At 42.0% G+C, this 25,413-nt stretch overlaps 1 protein-coding gene across 6 annotated transcripts in view; it reads right to left on the bottom strand.

The window, feature by feature from the left end:
• The window catches only part of CACNA1E (calcium voltage-gated channel subunit alpha1 E), a 330,584-nt gene extending 323,967 nt beyond the window's left edge, over nucleotides 1-6,617 (bottom strand). For all 6 annotated transcript variants that reach the window (XM_077453108.1, XM_077453107.1, XM_077453111.1 and 3 more), the window contains exon 1: nucleotides 6,517-6,617. In XM_077453108.1, the coding sequence (XP_077309234.1) occupies nucleotides 6,517-6,609 (93 nt within the window). In that variant the 5' untranslated portion in view covers nucleotides 6,610-6,617. The remainder of the gene's footprint in view (nucleotides 1-6,516) is intronic.
• Nucleotides 6,618-25,413: the final 18,796 nt, after the last annotated feature.

Below are 25,413 nucleotides of genomic sequence, written 5' to 3'. Positions count from 1 at the left end.
CTCCCTGAGAGAAGTCCCACAGGGGATACACAATTTCATTAGGTAACAAGTGATTTATTGTGCTGGCAAGCGCAGTCTTATTTCATTGTCAGAAGATTCACATATGGAGAATTTTATGGATAAATAAGTTTGTATTGCCTTCCCACTGACATCATTTCTGCTCAATACAGCAAAACTGGCAAGCAGCAGAAAAGATACTCCATCTTAATAATTGTCCCACTGTTTCAGTTTCTTTACTCAGTAGTTTTTTTTAACCAGGATTTAATTTTTGACTGTGGATATTCATTAATCATAGGTAACCCTGAAGCCCAACACCAGCAATTGCTTCATTTTGGTTTTTGATAAAATGGGCACATTATTGCTGTGTCTCCATGGCGGACAAGTCTCCTGCAAAGGTCCAAACTGCCTGTCACACCAGGTGTCACTGAGCAGGAAATGAGAGGAATCTGCTTAAGTCCAAATGCCAATTAAAATTTTTATTGAAATTTGTATAGACCAGGAAGGACTTAAAATTTCTGAAGTTTTTTTTTTCTATCTGTGACTCCATTTTGTAATTTCTTCCCAATTTCCTGTTCCTTGTGACAGGCATTCAGCAAATGAGGTGTGTGGTAGTCATTAGTACTATTAGATGGTGTACTATTTCCACGAAAATGTTTTTATGTATGTAAGGGTGGAGGAGAGAGAGTGCCACTGTCTGAATAAGAAAATCAATAAAACACTGGATCATAAATATTGCACTCACATGCACATGTATAAATTACAGCGTATCAATATGTTCAGTAGAGACCTCATAGAACGGCATATTAAAAATTCTCAGATGGATATAAATTGCTAAAAAAGAAGAGCCAAGGCAAGCACAGCACTCTAAGTGTAGTATTAATAATGTACATTGTAACGTACAGAAATTAAGAGACACACTCACATGAAAATTGTGTGACACAGATATTACTCAAGGTATCCAGAAGGTGGGGATCTGGTGGATGGTCTCATCAGTAGATTTAGAGATGCAGTGACACCAAGCAAACACCAAAAAGCCAAAAGGAAAGTGGGTGGCTCTAAGTGTGGTATTATATATAAAATACAAAAATAATAAAATAATAAAAATGTTCTGGCATGTAATTGAGTAAAATTGGAGGTTGACAAATGGGACTCTGCCCTGAAACATGTAGCCCCACCCAACATGTAACGTCATGGTCGGCCCCTCTGGTCAGAGATCTTGCTTCCTTGCTATTCACAGGGATGCATACTAGTGCGGGTTCTTCCCAAGTCTCATCCTATAAGAGATCATAGTGCACCTTGGTATACTTCTCCACCTATGGCAACCCAGGATCATACATTGGAACCCATGATATATGGCCACCTACAGGAAGTTTTTGGTATATAGTCTGTTTCTTTACTCAATTGCATGTGAGTGCACTTCTATCTTTTTTTTTTGTATTTAATAAATAATACTACACTAAGCCCTTGTACACACGGTCGGACATTCCGACGGAAAATGTCTGATCGGACCGCATTGTTGGATAATCCGACCGTGTGTGGGCTCCATCAGAATTCCATCGGAATATCCGACCGACAGAGTTTTAAAGCTGTGCTATAACATTTTCCGACAACATGGTCCGATGGGACTTTTTCCTATCGTTTGTAGAGAATTCTGATTGGACAAAGTGCCACGCATGCTCAGATCAAATTCCTAGACCAAAGCTATTGGCTACTAGCCTGAACGTAGTCCCGTCGTAACGAAATAATGTCACCACGTTCTGAACGAACTGATTTTCAGACAACATTGTCCGACCGTGTGTATGCCACACAAGTTTCGGACAAAATCCGTCGGACAAAATCCAACGAATGTCCGACCGTGTGTACAAGGGCTTAGAGTAGCCAACTCCCCCTTTGGTTTTTGCTTTGTACCACCACACCTCTACATCTATTGATGAGACCATCCAACAGTAGCAGCCCATTATCCACCCTCCATACTCCTCCACTGAGGATTATCAAAAGGATGCCTGCTTGATACCTTGAGTAATGCCTGTGTTCACAATTTTTATGTGAGTGCATCTCCTAATTTTTGCACGCTGCCTTTAATATGAGTATTAATGTCTCTACTAAACATATTGGTGTTTTACCCATGTGTATGTAAGGGCAATACTTCTCATCCAATTTTTATTGATTTTTCTACCACTACTATGTGTAGACAGTGGCATTCTCTCTCCCCCTCCCTGCATTCTGTTTTTAAATGACCAATGGTTGGAAGACTATAGAATTTGCTTAAAGGAGAGACTGCTGACACTGTAAACGTGTATTCCCTCTTTTGATTGTATATAGATAGATTGATTATATTTGGACCTTCATTTTATGAACATTGTCTTAAGAAAATTTACCAATCACCCTTTGTTCATTTACCTCTGAGGGGTGTACACTGGTTATACTCCTTTTGCGCTGGGTTTGAGGTATATTCTCTTGTGGGGTCATTCTTGATACTGATTTTCACTAAATGTTTTTATGTCCCCTTTATAGTATTTGTCATGACAGGAAGTGAGTGGAAATCTTCCTGATAGATACATACACAGCAATTAAGACTTTAATGAGGATAAAACCCTTTTCCAACTATTGTAAATGAAAATAAAATAACTTTGAGGTTTGGCTTCATCAGCAACCTTGTTTTAATCCAAGATGTTAGAACCCTTGTCCATTCTATCCATTAAAAAAATATATAATAATAAGAGTTTTGAAAACAAAGGGATGGGAAGTGAAGGGACTCCACTCAATGTTGTCACTTGAATCAAATCCTGACAGGAGATCTAACTTAAAAAAATGGAACAAAAGCATTGTCTATAGTTGAGCTTTGACAACAACCCAAGATCTCTCTTCCATTTTAGAAGGACAGCACAATGGTATATACTATAGAATACAATATTGTAATATTAATAATGAATGCCAACTGAGAAGAAGGATTTTAAACTGGAAATGCTATTCATATAATAGCTGTTAACAGTGTTTTTTTTTCCTTATAGATGTTAACCTATACTTATTTTTATTGCCTTCTTTGCTCTCTTCAAGAGATTCCTTTCACTTGGTTCCAGTGACCACACATGAAGTGGTAAAAAATCTCCCCAATTTGCCCAATATATCAGCAATAAACATGTCACAGAGAATCTAACTCTTTCCCACTCTAAATAAATTATAATAAATAAATAAATCTTTCTCGGAAGTTGCACTTTTATGTTCCCATGTACAGTATGCAAGAATTCATTAAAACCTTATCAGTTAAACAATAAAGATACAGTAATAATAATGCCTGTCTGTAAAGCTGTAATATAAATGTTACAACACTGTACAATATTGTAATCTTAATATATTTTGGAGCCACTGTACTAAACTCAAACTTTGTCTAGTCAGCTCTTCTTTTTTACAACTTTCTGAACAACCTTAAAAGGCTGAAAACGTGTATAATTTATCCCAGTTGAAGTAGATCTGTACAATTTATGAATTAACCATTAAAGTAGAACTATAGGAAAAACTTTATTTTTTTCATTTTGGATAGAGCAAGCGAAGGTTATAATCTCTGTCAGATTTTTTTTATTTTTTTGCCTTCTGTGTCCCATAGCGGAGATTTCCCATCACTTCCTGTCTCATAGCCAAACAGGAAGTGAATGTAAATCCCTTCAAATTAATATTTGTAAGATTTACCCTCCCTTACTTTTTTGGGACAACTTAAAATTTGGGATTTTCTTTTACTTTCACTTTCAATGCTAATGTTAAAGAGGACAAATAGAGAGGGCGAATCTCCTTAATGGGGGCCACAGACAGAGAAAAAACCTGACAAGTGTTGTAAACCCTCTCCACTCTATGTGAAACTAAAAAAAAAAAGTTTTGCCTTTAGTCATTCTGTAAGAAAATGTAAAGACCTCAATACTGCAATGGCTAGTAGGTAGGTCATAAAAGATGAACAATTCACAATGCACGCTGGAGAAAATACAAAGTTACCATTGCAGTGGACTCCAAATACACCCCCCCCCCCCCATTATAAAGATGACCAAAATCTAATTTCATAAAAATATCTGACAAAGAGTCAATTATACTTATTGGAAGCCTTCATTAGGATGCATAGACCCCAGGCCAAACCTTGCTTGTCAATGATTCACTTTCAGTAAGATAAAACTGCTTGTACATATTGATCCGCTGTACACTATGTCCTGGTTTGTGTCCTTTAAAATTGTGTCCTTCTTACTTCCAGAAAATTATTAAATCTACTTTTATCTAATAATACTGAAAAGAATGGTGCTCTGAAGCAGGGACCTATGGAAACCAATGTCAGCTGTTCATACTGGGCAGATTTAAGCTTATCTGTGATTACAAGGTATTTCTGCACACCAACATTCTTCACACTGGTGTACAGCATGGTGGCTAAGGTTAGCAGCCTTGCCTTGCCTTGCTGCAAGGGTGTTAATCCCACTGAGAATATCTGCATGGATGTGTATGTTCTTCCTGTGTTTAAGTGGGTTTCTTTCCACAAATCACAAACATACTGCCAGGTTAACTGGCTTTGTATCAAGGTGTCCCTAGATGGAGAGAGTATGGTGAGCACACACTCCAATGTGATCATCTTCATGGGACAGAGACTTACGTAAACAGAGAAATCAATTTGATGTAAAAATAATAGGCAGGACTGACTAGATTCATTTTCCATAGCTATTCAGTGAGTTTGATTGTGAGACAAGTGTTCTCTCAAGCTTTATCTCTATAAAATTCAATGACTTTGCCAGTGAGTGCTACTCCAACTACACAGCAATGGCCATTAGAAGTTGGGCCTTACGCTGCCTGATTTTCCTTTATTATTACTTTCCAAAGTTTGTAGCAGGAAGATTAGTACTCTTCTTGATACATAAAGAGAAGTGAGACTTTGCAATAGAGCTGGGGTCTTTCCTCAATGATGTCCTCTCCATGAGTTGGACCCATTGCTAGTTTGATATCTGTATTTTTACCATTTTTTTAGTACTTATATTTAAAGATGTCTTCTTGCCTATACCCCATCCCCACCTGCCTTTTGAATGAAAAAAAAAAAAAAAAGAAAGGAAAAAAAGTAGACAATTGAGAAGAATGATGTTCACAATAGGACTAACCAGAAACTTTGTGCTAGAGCTGAAGTGTACACTATTTTAACAAGAGCAGAGAAGTGTCATAAAAGAGTACAACATGCGACAATTTCTATGATTTTTGTTGGGTGATCCATTTGGCACATGAACTACTCAGGCAACCCTTGTACCTGCTGCATATTTAATATCATAAAGGAATACAGGCTGGTTGAATATGAGGAATTTTTAAAACAGAGAGGAAATTCCACTATCCATTCCAGACACTGCAGTATTTACTCCACCCTGGGCTCACATTTAGTTTATGAGTACTTCTTAAAATGCATTGGTTATTTTTAGGTTTGTGTGATGTCCAGTAAAAAAAAACATTAAGGCTGGGTTCACACTTATGCAAATTGGATGTGGCTTCCCTGGAATGGAGCAATGGATCCGGTTCACAAACCTCTGGGGCTGCCGCTGTCCACATTTGGAAAGGGTTCTGTGCGTCTTTGGTTTCGATTCAGGTGCAAATTCAGGCAAAAATTTGGACTTGATTCGCACCTGAATCAAAGAACAGGGACGCACTGGACCCCTGCTGTGAGCCACGGCATGTGTGAACCCAGCCTTAAGACAGGACAAAAACATAAGCATTTTTAAGGAATAGGATTCAATGGAGAATCAATGATTTGTAAGTAAGGGTTACATTTGCAGTTAACTACTCTGTTGTCTTACTTTTTCCTTTTGACGGCAAGGTAAAAACATCTGTGTACTTTACGTATGCTCAGCTTAAAGTGGTTCTAAAGCCTAAAGGTTTTTTACATCTATGCATTAAGGTAAAAACCTTCTGTGTAACAGAATCCCCCCTGCCCCCCCCCCCCCCCAATTCACGATCCAGCGATGTGAATGAGAGCTGAAGCTCTTCCTGGCTGTGTCCCTTCTCCCCAGTCTGTGTCAGTGAAAGCAGACAAGGCGGCTCAGGAGCAAGCCTGCATTTGTGCCCCCATAGGAAGCAGCATGCTGGAGGTGGAGCCAGGAGGTCCAGCGGGGGACCCCAGAAGAAGAGGATTGGGGCTGCTCTGTGCAAAACCACTACACGTACAGCAGGTATGACATGTTTATTATTTTATTAAAAAAACAAAACTGTAATATCACTTTAAATGAAACACAACAAAATCAAGACATATATATATATATATATATATATATATATATATACACATACATACATATACACACACACAGGTTGTATTTATATAAATAAACAGACAGAGAGAGCGAGAGAGAGAAAGAAAAAGCAATTCATGTGGCATAGAGACGTTCAATTGAAAGTTACATTGGATTAAAAGCTGTAAACTATGTTACGTGATTGAAATTATATGGAGGCATTGATGGAAAAACACAACACAAGAGCTCAAGGTCTATAGAAAGACATTGTAGAGGAACTTACCAATCTACGAGACATGGGCGTTTTGTCATCTCCAGGAAGGTGCTGTTCCAATGCCAGGACAATGCAATTTGCGATTATAGTAGCAAGGATCATGTATTCAAAAGGAGTATATGGAGAGTTAAGGAAAACCAGTACATATTTTGAATGTAAATATATTTTAATAAGCATTTTAATGATTTTAATGAAGGTATTGCTTATACAACATGGTGGGACAGCTGCAACCTTAGTATAGAGCTTAATGTGTCTCAGCAGACCAAGGTCAGAGACCTTGGAACAAGTAGGTCAAAATCGACAGGTCAGGTTTCACAATATTTTGTTTCTCAATAGATCGTGAGAAAAGAGGAGGAATGCAGTCAGTTAGCTGGAGTTAACAGTTATTCACCTCATACATCACAGGGAAAGCCAAGATGGCAGCAACCATTGCATTGTAATAGCCCCGTGCAGAATCCCCACAGGAGAAGATTTTGAGCACTATATACATTTTTTTAAGGTTCTTCTGTTCAATTGTTATTGTTGGTGTTACCATGGCCTGGGCCAAGTTTGCGTTAAAGTAAAATATGCAGATTATTAATAGTTTACAATTTAAACTTACAATGGCAAGGAATAGCACAAAAACATAAAAAAAATTTAGATGTGTCCACATCAGAATACTTAAACATAAGATGGAGTATGATATAAAAGCTGCTCAAAGATGCCACAATGCCAACATTTCTGGTAAAGTTCTTGACTGTGTTCATAAATGTCTGACACAAAACATCCCCTGTTGTAGTCTGTTATGTTGTGACTTGCAACTAAGTTGGCAGATTTACTAAAGGCAAATAGACTTGTCAAGTGCACTTGCTCCAGAGTAAATGAGGTAAAGCTTCACTTTACAAAGAATACACAATCACATGTAAGGAAATCAAAAAAATTAAATTTTTGCTTGCACATGATTGGATGATGGAAGTCACCAGACATTCCCCTAATTTACTAAGCTCTGGAACAACTGCCCTTGCAAAGTGCACAGTCCATTTGCCTTTAGTAAATCAACCCCAATGTCTCTGTCTGACATCTGGGAGAGAGAGAGGAGACGGATGACTTCATTTGAGCCTAAGAAAATTCAATGGAGCTCAAGGACTGCTAATTAAAGATAAAAGGTAGAACATTTCAGAAAGAAAATACTGATGCTTTATATCTTGACATTTATTAATACAGACTTTCAAAGTTACCCAAAGATCCTCTTTGAATTATTTAACTAAAAAAGTTTATTGTAATCAGTGAATGATTATCTCTGATTGGTTGCTATGGGTTACTGCCCATTGTACAATTCTCATTGTTCTGTCCCCCACTTTCATAAAAAGGTCTATAGTTATTCATATTTTACTTGCAAGAATTCCCTTCCTTCCAATTAATTACCTGGCATTCATTCTTAAGTGATTTACAAAGGCGATTCTGGGTGTCATTTCTGCCCAGCGTGTTTTGTTTTGAGGATGTTTGTTACATAGTAAGTTGGTAAGAAGCCCCTGTGGTTCTATTTTAGTTAAGCAGCAAAGCATTGCTACATACTATAGTGGAATATAAAGAATTCCGGATGGGTCCCTGCAGGCGTTCTTATTCAATGGGTTTGAATGAAGCTGCCAAAATGTCACATCAGCCAAACAGACAGTTAACGTGAGAGAAATACCTGGTGGTAACAGAGGACCCCAGAAACTATCCATTACTATGGTACTGACTACAAGTAAAAGAGATTATCATGAGTTATCTGTCAAGGAAACTGCCATTGTTATCTAGACTTAACACTAAAACACTGCAATGGTAGAATAAAGAGCTTTAAGGAAAGGTTTCTTATACATTAAAGCTGAACTCCAGGAAAACAACGAAACACTTGGTTGCAGGACATACAGCAGGGGTCTCAAACAGGTGGCCCTCCAGCTGTTGCGGAACTACAAGTCCCATCATGCCTCTGCCTGTGGGAGTCATGCTTGTAACTGTCAGCCTTGCAATGCCTCATGGGACTGGTAGTTTTGCAACAGCTGGAGGGCCACCAATTTGAAACCCCTGGCAAGCAATTTTTTATTTTTTTCCAGTGACTTTTGTGATTCCACTCTACCAGATAATCCAACCAGGAGGGTAACACCACTTTGGTGGCATAAAGGAAATGGGTGTTACTTGGGTTGTGAACAACCTCAGTCATCCCTGGGCTCTACAGAGAGAAAACTGATGCAGGGATCATAGCCTGCCATGGCTAATGATGGGTGTGGCCACAATCAAGAACAGGGAGGTTTTTTATGCAGGGAGATATTCAATGTCTCTTGTGCAATAAAGTATACTTACCTGCCTATCCATAATCCTCTATGGAATGCACACTGAGATGTGCATACACAACTCAGATCACATGACTGCACTCTCACACATGTGCAAGAGTGATGTCATTCTGCACCAGCCAATCAAAATTATCAAAGACTGGCACCCAGGGGAACCCATGAAGAACATGCTGGTATCGGAGAGGAACCTCACAGGTGTCGGACTGTTGGAACAAAGGTAAGTATATGTGCCTTTAGCTCCACTTTAAATAGAACTTGAGACTGATCACTGTATACACAGGACATATATGCCATAATTCTCATACCCACAAAATAAGTCCTTCAGACACACAAATCTCAGCACTTGGTGAGTGATGTCACAGTAGCGAACACACAAACTTTAAAAAACTATGGTGGATGTGGTCCCAGCCTCAGGACCCAGAGCAATTTGCAGGATATCTGGGGCATGCACCCCAGGGGCTCAGTGCCAACAAGGCCTATGATTAGGGATTCTCAGTGGTGTCAACTACATGCAGCCTCCTGATTGGACAATGAAGGAGCAGTAGCACACCGATAGATTACCAAAATTGACTCTCTCCTTCAATCAGCATATTTGACTAAAGGAAAAGCAAAATGGGTTAACAGTTGACCACATAGAAAGCAGAGGATTGGGGTGGAGGACTAAAGCTTTATCTGAATCAAAAACAGCAACCTCAAAAAGCAGGCCTTGAGCCCTGTGTGCTTCACAATGATTCATTTTTGATTTAGATCAGAGAATACCATTAAAAGTGACAATAAAATTGAACAGCTGGAGTAAGAAATAACAACTCTACTTTAATTTTCCATTTCCATGTCCACCAAAATGTATAAATTAACCAATAAGTTACTTTACATTTGAAGAGTATCCATCCTTTACCTTAGAATCAGTATGTATACAGGATCTTGAGCTCCCTTTAAGTCAAGAATGGACCCATCCACCCTCCTAAAACTATGACCTACCCCATCCATTCAACTGTTAAAGGAACTGTACACTTTCAAATGCTTCTGTTGTTTTAACTAGGTATTGGTGTAGTTATATTCCCTGTGTTGCGTGTAATGATTACCTTGTACCTGTTGTGGCTTCAATTTGTTGTGTCATGGCTGATGGATTCCCCTATGATGGATTCTCCTATGGTCACTTATTAGTAAATCTATCTGTCCCCAGGGATAGGTAAGTTCTTGTTCTGGATTACACAATGTCCATGTCCTCTGTATTATATCACAAATGTGGAAGTGCTAATGTAAAACATGAAAACACATCTCTTTCAGCACAGTGTGCTTTCCTTAATTATTCTGCCTATTTGTGACTGTGTCATATGTAATTACTGTTTAGCTCTCACCTGCTTCAGCACTGGACTGAGAGACCAAGGGATTGTGGGATAAATATAGTTTGTTCAGAAGAAAAGTCAGTTCTTAGACTACAAATCAAGGTCATACATTAACTTGTGCAGCGCCATGCTGATTTCCTTATGATTGAACTCTAGTTGCCACCTGGAAAGTCTGGATTTTGAAGCATATGTTTGGGTTTCAGACCGCCTGAAACCCGGACACATTATTCAGACCAGACTGTGTGCCTGGGCACACCCTATTCACCAGGGTTGCCAACTGTCTGGAGGGCTGGCTGCAGTTGTCTAAACCTGTGACACTCTCTATAACACTGCCCAGAGCCAGAACAGTTTCCCCTCCACCCTGCTGCATGAATGGGAGAGGAGAGAGGGCTAATCTGTTCCTCCACCCACCCCTATGTCTGCCCATCCACACTCCAAACCCCAGTGTGCTGTGCCTCAGAAAAGGCATGTGATGGTGGGAAATGTAAAGCCCAGCAGCCAGCAGATACTTCATGGATGAAAGCTGACGATGCCTCAGTCTTCATCCGGGGGGGGGGGGCGAGGTTGAGTGAGCTCACCATCCACTACCTGTGATTGAAGTCTCCCCCATCCCTCTGAGCAAGTGAGTGCACTAAGATAAGAGGAACTCAGATGTAAGGGGTGCTCTGCGGACTCTGATGTAAGGGGGGGCTTTGGGAACCCCAATGAAAGGGGGAATGCTGGTGGAATAAGTGGGGGCTTATAAATACTGCCATTTGACGATGAATGCCCTTTAGCATTTAGGTCTGGCTTAAAGAAAAATTTGCAACATTGGCTTGAACACTAACAGAAACTGCTGACACAGCAATGTGAAGATTTACACTGCTATATGTGCAGAACTCCAATGGTCTGTGGAGGATTTAGCATTTAGCAGTAGACTGATAGGAGGTGGGTATAGGATGGACAGGTCTTAATCTTGCCTTGCAGAAAAGAGAAATCTCCTACAGGGGTCCTGAATGTGGGGTCACTCTCCTGACTATGGAATTTAGCACTGGTGTGTGAACCATATTAATGGGTGAACACAATCACAAACTTTGCGGCTAAACAATTCACATATCTATTACAACTTTATATTTAGCCATATGGTTGGAGTTCTGCTTTAATGTTATTAAATATTACCTGTTTCATTCCGCAGAGAGCTCTTATTTTTGCAAAACTGCCAAAAAAAGGTCACATCCTTGCAACCACAGCAACACTGTCAAACGTTCTGTACACAGCAAAGAGAACATCCTCTAGAATTCTCAGCACTTGTTTGTTGGTGCACTGCTTTTCCCAGACATTTCCATGAAACATGAGGTACAATTCCAGGTGACCCCAGCACTGTCTACATTTACTGGAGCAAATCAGGTAACATTGGTGACATACAGGTCAAATATACTACACATCTAAAAAGACACTGAGATACAGGGTTTTCCTATTATCACACTGAGACTGAATGTGTGATCAAGGCAGACAAAGCCTCTCTCAAAATTCTGCATCAGTATCTCCAAGGCAAAAACAGGTATGAATCGGCAATGAAATGTTTTTAAATTCTTAAGTGTATAACATTTGTCTGGAGAAGAAGCTTTTTTTTCAAGTTTCCATAAAAAAAGCAGCTTTCCTTTGTGTACTGATAGAATTTACAGGCACATTTCCCACAAACAATGAATGACAGAAGCCTGCTTTGCCATCTGGGATATTACTATTAATATGATTTATAAGAACAATAAAGATTGCAACATTTATTCCTAACCCGTCCAGGTGATTTTCTGCCAAATCATGCCATGTCTACATTCTTCCTTTACATAGTTAGTTTGGTTGAAATAAAAGACACAAGTCCATCTAGTTCAACCAATGAAAGGGAAAAGATATCATACAGACCCATATACACAATCCCATACCTACAGTTGATCCAGAAGAAGGAAAAAAAAAACAGCAAAGCATGATCCAATTTTTTCCAGCGGGGGGGAGGGGAATCCTTCCTGATCCCCCAAGAGGCAATCGTAACTTTCCTGGATCAACTTTACCTATAAATGTTAGTATCCATTGACAGTATATTATGTAGACGTAGGAAAGAATCCAGGCCTTTTTTAAAGCAATCTACTGAGCTGGCCAGAACCAGCTCTTGAGGGAGTAAATTCCACATTTTCACAGCTCTTACTGTGAAGAAACCTTTTCATATTTGGGGGTTAAATCTCTTTTCCTCCAGATGTAAAGAGTGCCCCCTTGTCCCCTGTGATGACATTAAAGTGAATAACTCAGCACCAAGTTCACTATATGGACCCCTTATGTATATATACACGTTGATCATACACTCCTCTTCCCCAGAGAGAATAAATTCAGTTCCACTAATCTTTTCTTATAGCTGAGATCCCCCATGGGAGGTCTTACTAATGATTTGTACAGGGGCAAAATTATCTCTCTCTCCCTGGAGTCCATACCTCTTTTAATACAAGAAAGGATTTTGCTCAATTTGGAAACTGTAGCTTGGTATTGCATGTTATTATTGAGTTTATGATCTACCAGAACACCCAGATCCTTCTCCACCATTGATTCCCCCAGTTGTACTCCCCCTAGTATGTATGATGCTTGCATATTTTTAGCCCCCAAGTACATAACTTTAGATTTATCAACATTAAACCTAGTTGCCCAATTAAACAGTGCACTGAGGTTAGCTTGTAAATTGGAGACCCCCTGTAAGCACGTTAATCCACTGCATAGCTTGGTGTAATCTACAAAGACTGAAATGGTACTTTTAATCCTAGACCCAATATCATGTATTAAAAGATAAGGGTCCCACAACTGAACCTTGGGGTACACCACTAACTGTAGACCATTGAGAGTATAAATCATTAACCACTACTCTCTGAATACAGTCTTTTAGCCAGTTTTCTATCCATTTACAAACTGATTTTACTTTACGCATTAGCTGTGTGTGGGGAACAGTGTCAAATGCTTTTGCAAAATCAAAGTATACTATATAATCCACAGCCACCCCTCTGTCCAAGGTTTTACTTACCTCCTCATGAAAAGAAATCATATTTGTCTCACAACTTCTGTCTTTCATGAATCCATGCGGTCTGCTGCTTAAAATATTGTTTCCAGTCAGAACTCATCTTTGTGATCTTTTTTTAACCACTTCAATACAGGGCATTTTCACCCCCTTCCTGCCCAGGCCAATTTTCAGTTTTCAGCGCTGTAACATTTTGAATGAGAATTGCGCAGTCATGCAACACTGTACCCAAAACAATTTTTAACATTTTTTTCCACACAAATAGAGCTGTTTGGTGGTATTTGATCACCTCTGTGGTTTTTATTTTTTGCGCTATAAACAAAAGAAGAGCAACAAGTTTAAAAAAAAAACACAATATTTTTTTACTTTTTGCTATAATAAATATCCCATTTAAAAAAAAAAAAATTTTTTTCCTCAGTTTAGGCCAATATGTATTCTTCTACATACATTTGGCAAAAAAAATCGCAATAAGCGTATATTGATTGGTTTGCGCAAAAGTTATAGCGCCTACAAAATAGGGGATAGATTTATGGCATTTTGATTATTATTTTTTTTACTAGTAATAGTGGCGATCTGCGATTTTTTTCATTACTGTGACATTGAGGCAGACATATTGAACACTTTTGACACTATTTTGGAACCACTGACAGTTATACAGCGATCAGTGCTATAAATATGTGCTGATTACTGTATAAATGTCACTGGCAGGGAAGGGGTTAACAATAGGGGGCGATCAGGGGGTTAAATGTGTTACCTAGGGAGTGATTCTAACTGTAGGGGGAGGGGACTGACTAGGGGAGGATACTGATCGGTGTTCATACTTAGTATGAACACACGATCGCTCTCCTCTCCCCTGACAGGACACAGATCCACACTCCTGCTCTGTAACAAGCGATCACGAGTGCCCCGCAGACATTGCGGCAGCCGGGCACACGCAACGGCTCATCAGTGACATGGCGGGTGTGTACCCCCTATACCGCCAGGAAGCCAAGGACGTCATATGATGCCCACCCAGGATGGGAGATCCCATCTGCAGATGTCATATGACAATGGGTGGGTAGGGAAATGGTTAAACTCTCTAGTATCTTCCCAAATATAGAAGTTAAACTAACAGGTCTTTAGTTACTTGGTAAATACGTTGATCCCTTTTTAAACCTAGGCCCCACATTGGCCTTACACCAATCCAGTGGTATTATTCCAGTCATTAAAGAGTCCCTAAAAATTAGAAACAATGGCTTCAAAATGACTAAGCTCAATTCTTTAAAGTGGTAGTAAAGTCTTTTTTTTTTACTTTGATCTACAGGTAAGCCTATAATAAGGCTTACCTGTAGGTAAAAATAATATCTCCTCAACCTGTATGGTTCAGGATATATTCCACTTGCATGCAGCCGCTGACTTCAGTGGCGCATGCGCTCAGAATTTCCTGGCTGAAAGGTCTGGCAGATGTCGGACCTTGCCGGAAAGAAGTCTCCTGCGTGCATGCGTGGAAGTGTCGACATCGCGGCTCCGGCCACTCACAGCGCCGGAGTCTCCATACCCGAAAGACACGCCGAGGGAAAATGTCAGCTCCCTCGGCATGGAACGAGATCACTTGCCGATGCCTCGTTCTAAGGTAAGTATTTCATAATGCGCTAGTATGCGGTGCATACTGGCTCATTATGCCTTTTTACCTTACAGGTTTTTTTAAAAAAAATCTTCGGGTTTACTACCGCTTTAAGAACTGAGCTCAGTCATTTCGAAGCCTTCTTTTCCTAAGCAGAATGTACATTACAAGTAATGTAAGACAATGAAGTTAGAAGAAATGACTGTAAGCAATATTTTGATATTATTAAGATAGAATCAAGAAGAAAATGTACATATATTTTTTGATATCCTAAAGTGAACCTGACCTCGTCTCTAATTTTCTAAGATAATCGTGATTGAAAGCACCAAAGTGGCTGTGTTAGCCTTCAAATTGATCATTGCTTCTATCTGGGTCCACTAGCATCCTAGGCCCAGGCTGTAAAAGGAGTCTTTACTTCTGCCTGTCAGTATTAAGACCTAACCCTCACTGAGCTATTCCTGTCACTCAACAGTTAAATATCAAAGACACAATTTAGCATTGGGTAGGCTTTACCTTGACTTGGCTTTACCAGAAACCCTCAAAGGGCCTGGTCAAGGGTTCCAATGAGCAACACAGGGGCAGGGAGGTCAATTAGAAGACTAACAAAGGTACTTGCAGATACCACAAGGTGCTTGTACTCCCCCACCTTTGTGGCCTAGGAAACAATTTAGTACATATGCCACCTGTAAGTTAGTTGCTATGGGCAATAAGGTCTGTCTTCTTCTAGCATATTCTTTATACATATGCTCCACACTAAAATAGGGAATCTGGACCACAGATGCTACCAGCAAGTCTTGTTGATGGCCACATTTTAGAACAGTGCAAAGTTGATAAAGTTGTTCTTTTGCTAATTAAGGCTCCTCTAATTAAGGCTTAACTAAGAACTTCTCAATTATCAGATTTTCCCTACACACTTCCAAGTGCCAGTTAGAATGTAGGAGAACAGATCACAAGCCTTGTCCAGCCCTGATGTCTGCAATAAATGTGTTATCTGACTTGCTGAAGATGGATTTATATAGAGTACAAATAACAGACATCATTCACATTCATAACTCAGCTCTCATTACTTGAAAGACTCTTCTGTTCTTCTTTTGTGCATTCACAGAATATTTATTGTATTGTTTCCAAGGTTATTTTATGTTTTTACACAGGTAATAAAATGTAAAAAGTAATAATTTAGCTAGATAAAGTAAGCCTATGTTAGCTTCATAAAAACACAAAAACCCTAAAACTAGATTTTAGATGCCTCCTGACAAACCCCAGAAAAAGATTTGCTAAACAAGCAACAAACAGTTCCCACAATACAGTGCTCAGTGCCTGAGTGACTTATCCCCAAGCATGTGCATTGTCACACGCCTGTGTAGTATCTCCTTATAGATTACTATGGGGCAATCTTCTGAGCATCTCCTGCCTTAAGAGAAATCCCCATGGATATCTATTGTGTTCTACTGCACAAACAGACAAGGAATGTAGATCTAGGTTGAAAGGAGTTAAACTTTGTTACAGTCCACAACTGTAGGAACTTGGCACCTTGGGCATGAGGAAGCAGGTTGGTTAGAGTTGAAGGGTGTGTTGGGGTGTGGTGGTGTCAGGGGTCAAATAGCTAAACACAAATATAAAATTAATATAAGTGCATTTTCTGTGATGTGTAACGGTGTGTTAATTGGTATCGATAGATAAATTCAGTGAGCTTTCTTCAGCGACACTTCTGAGATCATTCAGAATACATTTCAGATGCACTTGGCTTGCAGCTGATCTGCATTTGACCTGCTTGAAGCTGTTTTTTGCATTTCCTAAAGACTTTCATGAACAGAGAAGCAGTTCCAACAGTAATAACATCTGTCAACTGGGTGTTAGTTTTCCATTGTTTCCCTTCAATAAGATTTCTGGTTTAGTTTCACCTTCTGGAATCTTGTACAAGAGAAGTTGTTCCCTTTTGTTCTTCTAGGGTGAAATCAGGTGGGGCACCAGTGTGCCCTCTGCTATGGATTCCTGGAACCTCCTTAAAAGAGGTTCCTGGAAAACTTGGCATTAATATTGAAAATACAACTGATCATGCCAAAAAATGTTTTATTTAAAGTGGAAGTAAACTCCCCTATCGTTTTCAGCCAAGGAAGCTGCCATCTTTGCCTCTGTTTAATCTTCAGTTGCTATGGTGCTGCACATGTGATTCGTTATGACACCAGCCATTGGATGGTTTGATAGTTTGGCTGAGAGCACAGCCAATGTGCAGTTAGCATTCCCGGCATGCCTTTTTTTTTTTTTAACTGTTTAAATCGATGGGTTTACTTCCACTTTAAGGATAGTGATCATATGAAGCCATTTATTATCACATAGTTGTTTGGCTCCTTTTTAAACATAATGATAACAGAAATCACCCAAATGGCCCTGATCAAAGGTTTACATACCCTGGAATGTTTGACCTTGGTATAGACAAACAAGGTGACACACACAGGTCAAAATGGCATTTAAAGGTTAATCTCCCACATCTGCGGCTTTTTAAATTACAATTAGTGTCTGTCAGGGCCATCTTTATCGCAGGGTAAAAGGGGTAGCTGGCCTGGGCCCTGTCTAAGCTGTGGGGCCCAAAGCAGCTGCCACTTAAGCCCTGCGCTGCCTGCAGTTTTCCCGGAGTAGTGGATGCAGCCGATCCCCCCCTCCCCTGCTGTCCCAAGCGGCAGCCACAATATGACAAGAGTGTGGGACAGCTGCAGGCTGATGTGCTTGAGCCCGCTCGTCCTGCTTCTCCCTCTGTCAGGAGCTGCAGACTGGAGTGACAGAGAATGACAGAGCAGCACTCGGTGTTCCTCCCACCCCTACCCCCGCCTGACAGACCTGTGTAGCACACAGCCGAGTGAAGTGTTCTGGCTGTGTGCTAAGGGTCTGATAGGCGGAGACTGTGTTTCACCGCCGTGTTATCAGGTGAGAAAGATCACCGTGGAGAGAAGGGGCAGGGGATTCACATCTGCCGAGAATTGGGGGTACAGAGGTGTGGTGGAGGAGGGGGGTACAGAAGTGAACGTGGATGAGGGATACAGTGGTGTGGTGGAGCAGGGGGTACAGAGGTGAATGTGGATGGGGAGTACAGAGGTGGTGGGGGGGTACAGAGGTGAACGTGGATGCTGGGGTACAGAGGTGGACGTAAGGATACAGAGATGAAAGGTGGATGGAGGTACAAAGGTGGAGGAGGTACAGAGGTAAACATAGATGGGGGGGTACAAAGGTGGACGGAAGGATACAGAGGTGAACGTGGATGGGAGGAGGGTACAGAGGTGAACGTGGATGGGGGATACAGAGATGGACGGGGGTACAGAGTTGGGTGGAAGAATACAGAGGTGAACGTGGATGGGGGTACAGAGGTGGCCGGGGAGGTACAGAGGTGGACAAGGGATATAGAGGTGAATGTGGATGGGGGGTACAGAGGTGGATGGAGGATAGAGGAGTGAGCTGGGGATAGAGGGGTACAGAGGTGAGCTGTGAATGAGGGGGTACAGAGGGGAATGTGGATGGGGAGTACAGAAGTGGACAGGGAGGGGGGTACAGAGGTGAGCTGTGGATGGAGGGGGTACAAAGGTGAGCTGTGAATGGAGGGGGCACAGAGATAAGCTCTGGATGGAGGGGGTTACAGAGGTGAGCTGTGGATGGAGAGGGGTACAGAGGTGAACTGTGGATGGATGGGGGTAAAGAGGTGAGCTGTGGATGGAGGGGATACAGAGATGAACTGTGGATGGAGGGGGGGGTACAGAGGTGAACTGTGGATGGAGGGGGGTACAGAGGTGAGCTGTGCATGTAGGGGGTTACAGAGGTGAGCTGTGGATGGAGGGGAGTACAGAGGTGAGCTGTGGATGGAGGGGGGTACAGAAGTGAGTTGTGAATGGAGAGGAGTACAGAGGTGGACTGTGGCTGGAGGGAGGTACAGAGGTGAACTGTGGATGGAGGGGGTACAGAGGTGAGCTGTGGGTGTAGGGGGGTACAGAGGTGAATTGTGCATGGAGGGGGTACAGAGGTGAACTGTGGATAGAGGGGGGTACAGAGGTGAGTTGTGGATGGAGGGGAGTACCGAGGTGGACTGTGGATGGAGGGGGTACAGATGTGAGCTGTGGGTGTAGGGGGGTACAGAGGTGAGCTGTGGGTGTAGGGGGGTACAGAGGTGAACTATGGATGGAGGGGGTACAGAGGTGAGTTGTGGATGGAGGGGAGTACAGAGGTGGACTATGGCTGGAGGGGGTACAGAGGTGAGCTGTGGGTGTAGGGGGGTACAGAGGTGAGCTGTGTATGGAGGGGGGTACAGAGGTAAACTGTGGATGGAGGGGGTACAGATGTGAGCTGTGTATGGAGGGGGGTACAGAGGTGAACTGTGGATGGGGGGGTACAGAGGTGAGCTGGGGGTTTAGGGGGGTACAGAGGTGAGCTGTGTATGGAGGGGGGTACAGAGGTACTGTGGATGGAGGGGGTAAAGAGGTGAGCTGTGGATGGAGGAAGGTACAGAGGTGAGACACACAGCCTCACCCTGCGCAAAGATTTTTCCAGCTTGCAGGACCACAATTTCGGTGTCAGCAGACAGAGCGATTGACACTGGATTTAGTTATTTATGTAATTAACCTGTTACACATCAAATAGCTGCCACTGTGCTGGTAGCCTCTCTGTGCACAGCTGAGAAGTCTGAGCCAGACACTCCCACTGCCCTTCCAGCCCGGTTCTCCAGTGAGCACTGGAGGAGCAGAGAGCAGTGACTGCCAGTCGCCACTGCTCCTACTCGGTGGGGGGGTGGTTGCATTCCCACATTTCTCCTTTAAAATGTAAAACATGCAGGATTGATGTGGAAAAGCAATCAGTTAATGTACATACCTGTAGCATATAATTCCAAAATTAAAATGGCAATTCCTGAGTTTTTTGACAGTAGCTAGGTTCATTCTGCTCTTCTAGATTCACAGCAAACTCTAAGTATTTTTATAAACATATCCCGCCCACTTCTGACTGAATGCAATGGATGAAGAAATGAGCTCTGCAGAATGCCTAGTGTAAGTGCTATATTACTCACAACTATCCTGTTTGTTTAACAAAGACGTGGGTGGTAAACATACAGTTGTGCAGATAGAGAACGAAAAAAAATGCATAAACAAAGTAGCAAAGGAAATAATGCCTTTGGTTTTGGTACCATAAGTTACATACAGTACATATTGCCTTCAGAGGGGGAACGATAAATTAGATATCAACTGTACTGTAAATCTCAGTGATGTGATGGAATGTTCCATTCCATGAGACAGTTGAGGGGGTGATAGTAGGGGTAATTATTTTAAGTTTAGTCCAAGCTCCAGCTGTTACGTAGGGAAGAGGGTACAAGTTAAAAAGAGGAGCTGGAGCATGAATAGGGTAAAAAATAAAATGTGAATTAGGTGGGTTAAGGGTAGGGGGTCCTTGGGCACACAGCTCAGCAAGTACCCTATAATTTATGCTAAAGCAAGAGTAGAGAGTGATCAAGGTTTAGATGGCTACTGTATTCCAGCCAAAGAAAAAACATTAAAAAAATGTAGGATGGGTGTTATTGAGCATTGCACTTTTCATAAAATGCATCCATTGTTTAACATCTGCAAAATTGATTGTAGGTTGCCTCCATGCTTTAGCTAGTGGTTGTCTTGCTACAAGAAACACAAAACCCACTCGTTTTTATTGGAACATAGAGAGGTCGCCCCAGCCTATGAAGCATATGAAGCAGTGCTTCACAAGGATTCCTTGTTAGATTAATGTTCATGAACTATCTAAGCATATTATTGTAGCGGCCATAACCCTTGATAGGGCGGCCTTAACTTTTGGGCTTACCGGTTACCTCCGCTTGGCTTGTTCTTCCATGTCTAGGGGTTCCCAGGGTTAGTACCCAACAACTTTGGATGCTGACACCATAAAAGTCCTTTAGAAAGGTTTTTATTTGCAGGGGTAACATCCAACAAACACAGTCTTGTATGGGAACTCAGGCACCTTGAACTGCTAATCATCAGAAAGTCTCTAAAACCACCTAGAGAGTAGCCACTCGCAGCTGGGTGCTTCAAAGCTGAACACATCTCTAGCCAGAGATTATGGCAGTCAGCACTTTGATCCAGAACTTGTGAAATCTCTGACCTTGAATAATTGGTAACAGAAAGTTAACAGGAACCTTTTCCTCAGTAGCTGGAACCAGGGCAGGACTTACCATTGGGCTTGACTGGGCTCAAGCCCATGGGCCCCGCCCAATAGGGGGCCCCGCAGGCCCTTCCCGAGATACATACGCGAGTGTACTCAGTTTGGCTCCACTCACAGTCATGCTCAGCCCCGCCCTATGATGGACATAAGACAGGGACTGGGTGTGACTGTGAGCCAAGCCGAGTACACTCAGCTACTCTTGGCTCCGCTTGGGACTGCGAGAGGACCCGAGAGCTGCTGAGAGCTGCCAAGAGGACCCGAGAGCCGCTTAAAGCTGCCAAGAGGACCCGAGAGCCGCTGAGAGCTGCCAAGAGGACCCGAGAGCAGCCGAGAGCCGCCGAGAGCTGCCAAGAAAGGACCCGAGCACCATTTTTAAACTTCAAGACTGCAATGACAAGGCTGCAAATGACACTGGGGCAAGGCTGCAAATGACAAGGCTACACTGACAAGGCTGCAACGACAGTGGACAAGGCTGCAGATGGATGGGCAAAGCTGTAGATGGACACTGATAAGGCTGTATTGACGGACATTTAAACTTACGTTTTTTTTCCTTAAAATTCCCTCCTAAACTTGGGATGCATGTTATACACCGGCGCGTGTTATACACCGATAAATACGGTAATGTATAGAAGGTAGGGCCCGAAAGTGACTCAAGCCCAGGGGCCCCCACCACCCTAAGTCCTGCCCTGCCTGGAACGTTCTCTGTCTCCTTGGCAGTACTGGAAAAGCGTGGATTAATTAGTGTCCTTCACAACCCAGCAACCAGGCACTTCTTGGGATGCCAGCTGGTTGGCCCTCCTCCGAAGAGTCCTCCCCTGGCCGCTTGCACAAGCTGCGGTGCCCCTCCAAGTCGAGAGCATACCTGGGCGCCTTAAATCCTCCCTCAGTTACTGCAACTCGGACCAGCCGGTTCCGAGACTCGGGAACAGACGGATCCTTACCCCAGACCAGGCAAGTCTATTGGGGTTAGTCACCCGAACCATGTTGAGGAGCGACACATGCTCCCGTGACTGGGACCCCTTGCAGGGCTACCCCGATCCAGAATCAGGAACAGGCAGCTATGGCCTCAGGAACAAACCTGGAACACGTGACTTCAACATCTTAAGTACCCTTCCCCAGACTCCTCAGCGGGGCCAGGTGCACCCACTGATTGGCTCCGGGGAATGCTGATACCCAATGCTTCCAACCAGGCCTGGTTCTGAGCCTGTCATGTGCACTTAACTGTACACATGACCAGGCAGAACTCTAATACAGCCCAGCCAGACTGATGTCAAAGTTAAACCTACATAATTAACCCTCAGAACCCCACTACTGTTCTGAGGCAAAGAACTAAAATTCTACATGACAGACACCTTGTCCAAAGTGTCATCGCTACATTATAAAATCAGATCCTGAATTGACTAGCTTTGGGGCACTGCCGCCAGATGTGAAGGTGCTGCATTCTTTACAGCCTCAAAATCAGTCAGAAGAGGCATTTGGGGCAAATTCAGCAATTCAGTGAAGTGTCATTTATTATCGTGAGAAAATTTTATAATGTTGCGTACACACGACCGGACTTTTTGACAGCAAAGGTCCGACGGAACGAGTCCGTCGGACAGTTCGATCATGTGTGGGCTCCATTGGACCTTTACTTGCCAAAAATCTGGCAAACTTTAGAAATAGAACATGTTTTAAATTTTCCCGCCGGAACTCCGCCGGACCGAGAAATCCGTTTGTGTGTATGCTAGTCCGACGGACAAAAAACGATGCTAGGGCAGCTATTGGCTACTGGCAATGAACTTCCTTAATCTAGTTCAGTCGTACTCATCACGTTCGAATCCGTTGGACTTTGGTGTGATTGTGTGTGTTCAAGTCCGTTCATTCAGAAACTCTGCCGGAACTCCGCTGAAAGTCCGTCAAGAAGACTGTCGGACCTAGTCCATTGAAAAGTCCAGTCATGTGTACACGGCATAAGAGTTCTTGTTAGCTAAAATGTTGGGAGAACACTTAGCTACAGTAGCTCAAATCTGCTTGATCCAAGGATTCCCCCAAGTCCTCGCCCATTTGTCTGCGTACTTTTTGTCGGGCAATCTGTGTGATTTTTTATCAAACTGTACAACTTCCCTGTTTGACATTTTTTGATGGAAAGGGGTTCCTGTGTCTAGGTCAACTATAACATTATACAGGCTCTCCTCACTTAACAACCAGGTTAGTTTCCAATGACCAGGTCCTTAAACTAATTGGTTGTTAAACAAGGAGTCACAAGTAAGCAATATTTGTAAGCATTCTTAACTACTGTACTGTACTGTATTGTGGGAAAAAAAGTCTAAACACCAAACTCCAGCTCAATAAAGTTTTTTTAATTTGCATAAGTACAGAACACAAATGAAAATTCTGTACTGTACTGTACAATACAATGATGTACAGTGTGTCATTTGGGTGGGGAGAGCTGGTCGTAAGTCCGCGTGGTCGTTAAACAGGTAAGTCATTAAACAAGGAGTATCTGTATAGTTTGAAGGTGATTTAGTCAGTTTCGTAGATTGTATTCCCTGCCTTGTTAAGTTGTGTTGGTGCAGGCTTTAAAAATATTCAGCTTTCCCATTTTGCTTGTTGGCATGTAAAAAATATCACATGGAATGATGTCTGAATGTCTATTTTGTAGACAGTTGTGCTCATGGCTTCCTCATATAAAAATGTATGTACAACAAATCACATTGGATGCAATTGGTGTATCAATAGTGTGTATGGTCAAAACTGAACAAAAGGCTGTATATGAGTCAAATTTATGAAAGACACAAACAATAATTATCTCAATTCAAGCGCTTAGAAATAATATGTTGTAGGATTGGCTCGTGAGATGTCCACTGTTGCGGAACCATATGTTACATTAGTCCACTGAAACTTGGTGTTAATGATAACCACAACGAGATTTGATAATTGGCACAAAAAGAGCTTGAAAGAACATAAGCAACACATATATTATGATATAAATGAATAATAAAAGCATCCACAGGTAAAAAAATTGCAAAAAATAAATAATCATACCATGTAAAGGATGAGCAAGCCCCTTTTTCAATTAGGTGGCAAGGTGGAGCCTTGGGAAGTGTACACAACAGGAAGCACCTTCAGCTGAGAATGGATTATCCAATAGTGGAGCCCCAAATGGAGTAATACAACAGGAAGCTCCTAGCATCCAACAGACTGGAGTTGCACCGGCCAGGGCTAGACAAGCCGGGAGTGATGTCATGCAGACTTCGCTGGAGTCTGCATGAAGCTATGAGTAAGCGCTGTTTGTAGCGTGAAACGCGTCAACAACTTTGTTCAAAAATCTTTTTTTGTTCCCTTTTTGCTGTGATGTTTTGTTCATTGGAGTTTTGCACTTGCATTTGAAGAAATAAAGGCATCTAATTTTTACTCAACCCGGAGTGCGGCTATCCAGGGTTTTGTCCTGTTTCTACACATCAGACTTCGCTGGATGCCGGACAGGGCGGCGGTGACACTACGATGTAGTGGAACACACCCATGTATGGCGGGGTGTTGATATGTCAATGCATTTTGCGTGCATGAGCTTTATCAATCGTGACCACAATAATGGGCAAGGGATTTAGAACGGAAGGGGGAGGAGGGAACTAACAAAAAATAAACCTATTGGCTCAAGTACAAGAACACCACCTCAATTATGTATACAGTAAAAGCTTGGATTGCGAGCATAATTAGGTCTGGAAACATGCTTGTAATCCCAAGCACTTGTATATCAAAGCAAATTTCCCCATAAGAAATAATGGAAATTCGTTACATTACCATTTATTCAGTTTAAAATTCATATAGAAGTATCATAGCAATGTGATAGGTTGTGTAACCATAAAATGTCCATCCGCAAATGGCAGCTTCCCCAAGGGGATTAGAAGCAAAATCCAGCAATAGCTACAAAGTATAAAAGAGAAGAGAGGTACCTCTAAGTGTAGCAATATAGTAACATTTAATGAAGGTACAACATTTAGCAACTCACATTTTTGATGATTAAAAGAGGCACATCTAAGTATGCAGGCAATCGGGGTAAAGCTGTCCACATAGACCATCCTCCGCACCGCCGGTTCTCCCCGCTGTCAGTCTGTAATTGTCACCGGGAAGGGTACCCTGCATTAGAGCGATTGAACCACTCGTGGAGCGCACCATGGAAGGGATGACGTCGATGGTGGTGAGGAGGATGGTCTACCCCAGATGCCTGCATACTTAGATGTACCTGTTTTAATCATCAACCACGTGAGTTGCTAAATGATGTACCTTCATTAAATGTAACCATATTGCTACAAATATAGGCGCCTCTCTTCTTTTCTTTTTTTTCTCTTCTAGTCAGTTGTGACGTGACGCTACTTGTATATCAAGACACCGCTTGTATAAAAGTCAAAATGTATTTAAAAATGTTGCTTGTCTTGCAAAATGCTCTCAAACCAAGGT

This window comes from Lithobates pipiens, unplaced genomic scaffold (genome assembly GCF_037356315.1).
Source record: "Lithobates pipiens isolate NorthernLeopardFrog02 unplaced genomic scaffold, aLitPip1_a1.2 Scaffold_23, whole genome shotgun sequence".
In the NCBI taxonomy this organism is placed as follows: Eukaryota; Metazoa; Chordata; class Amphibia; order Anura; family Ranidae; genus Lithobates; species Lithobates pipiens.
This window is presented reverse-complemented; position numbering and strand designations above follow the sequence as displayed.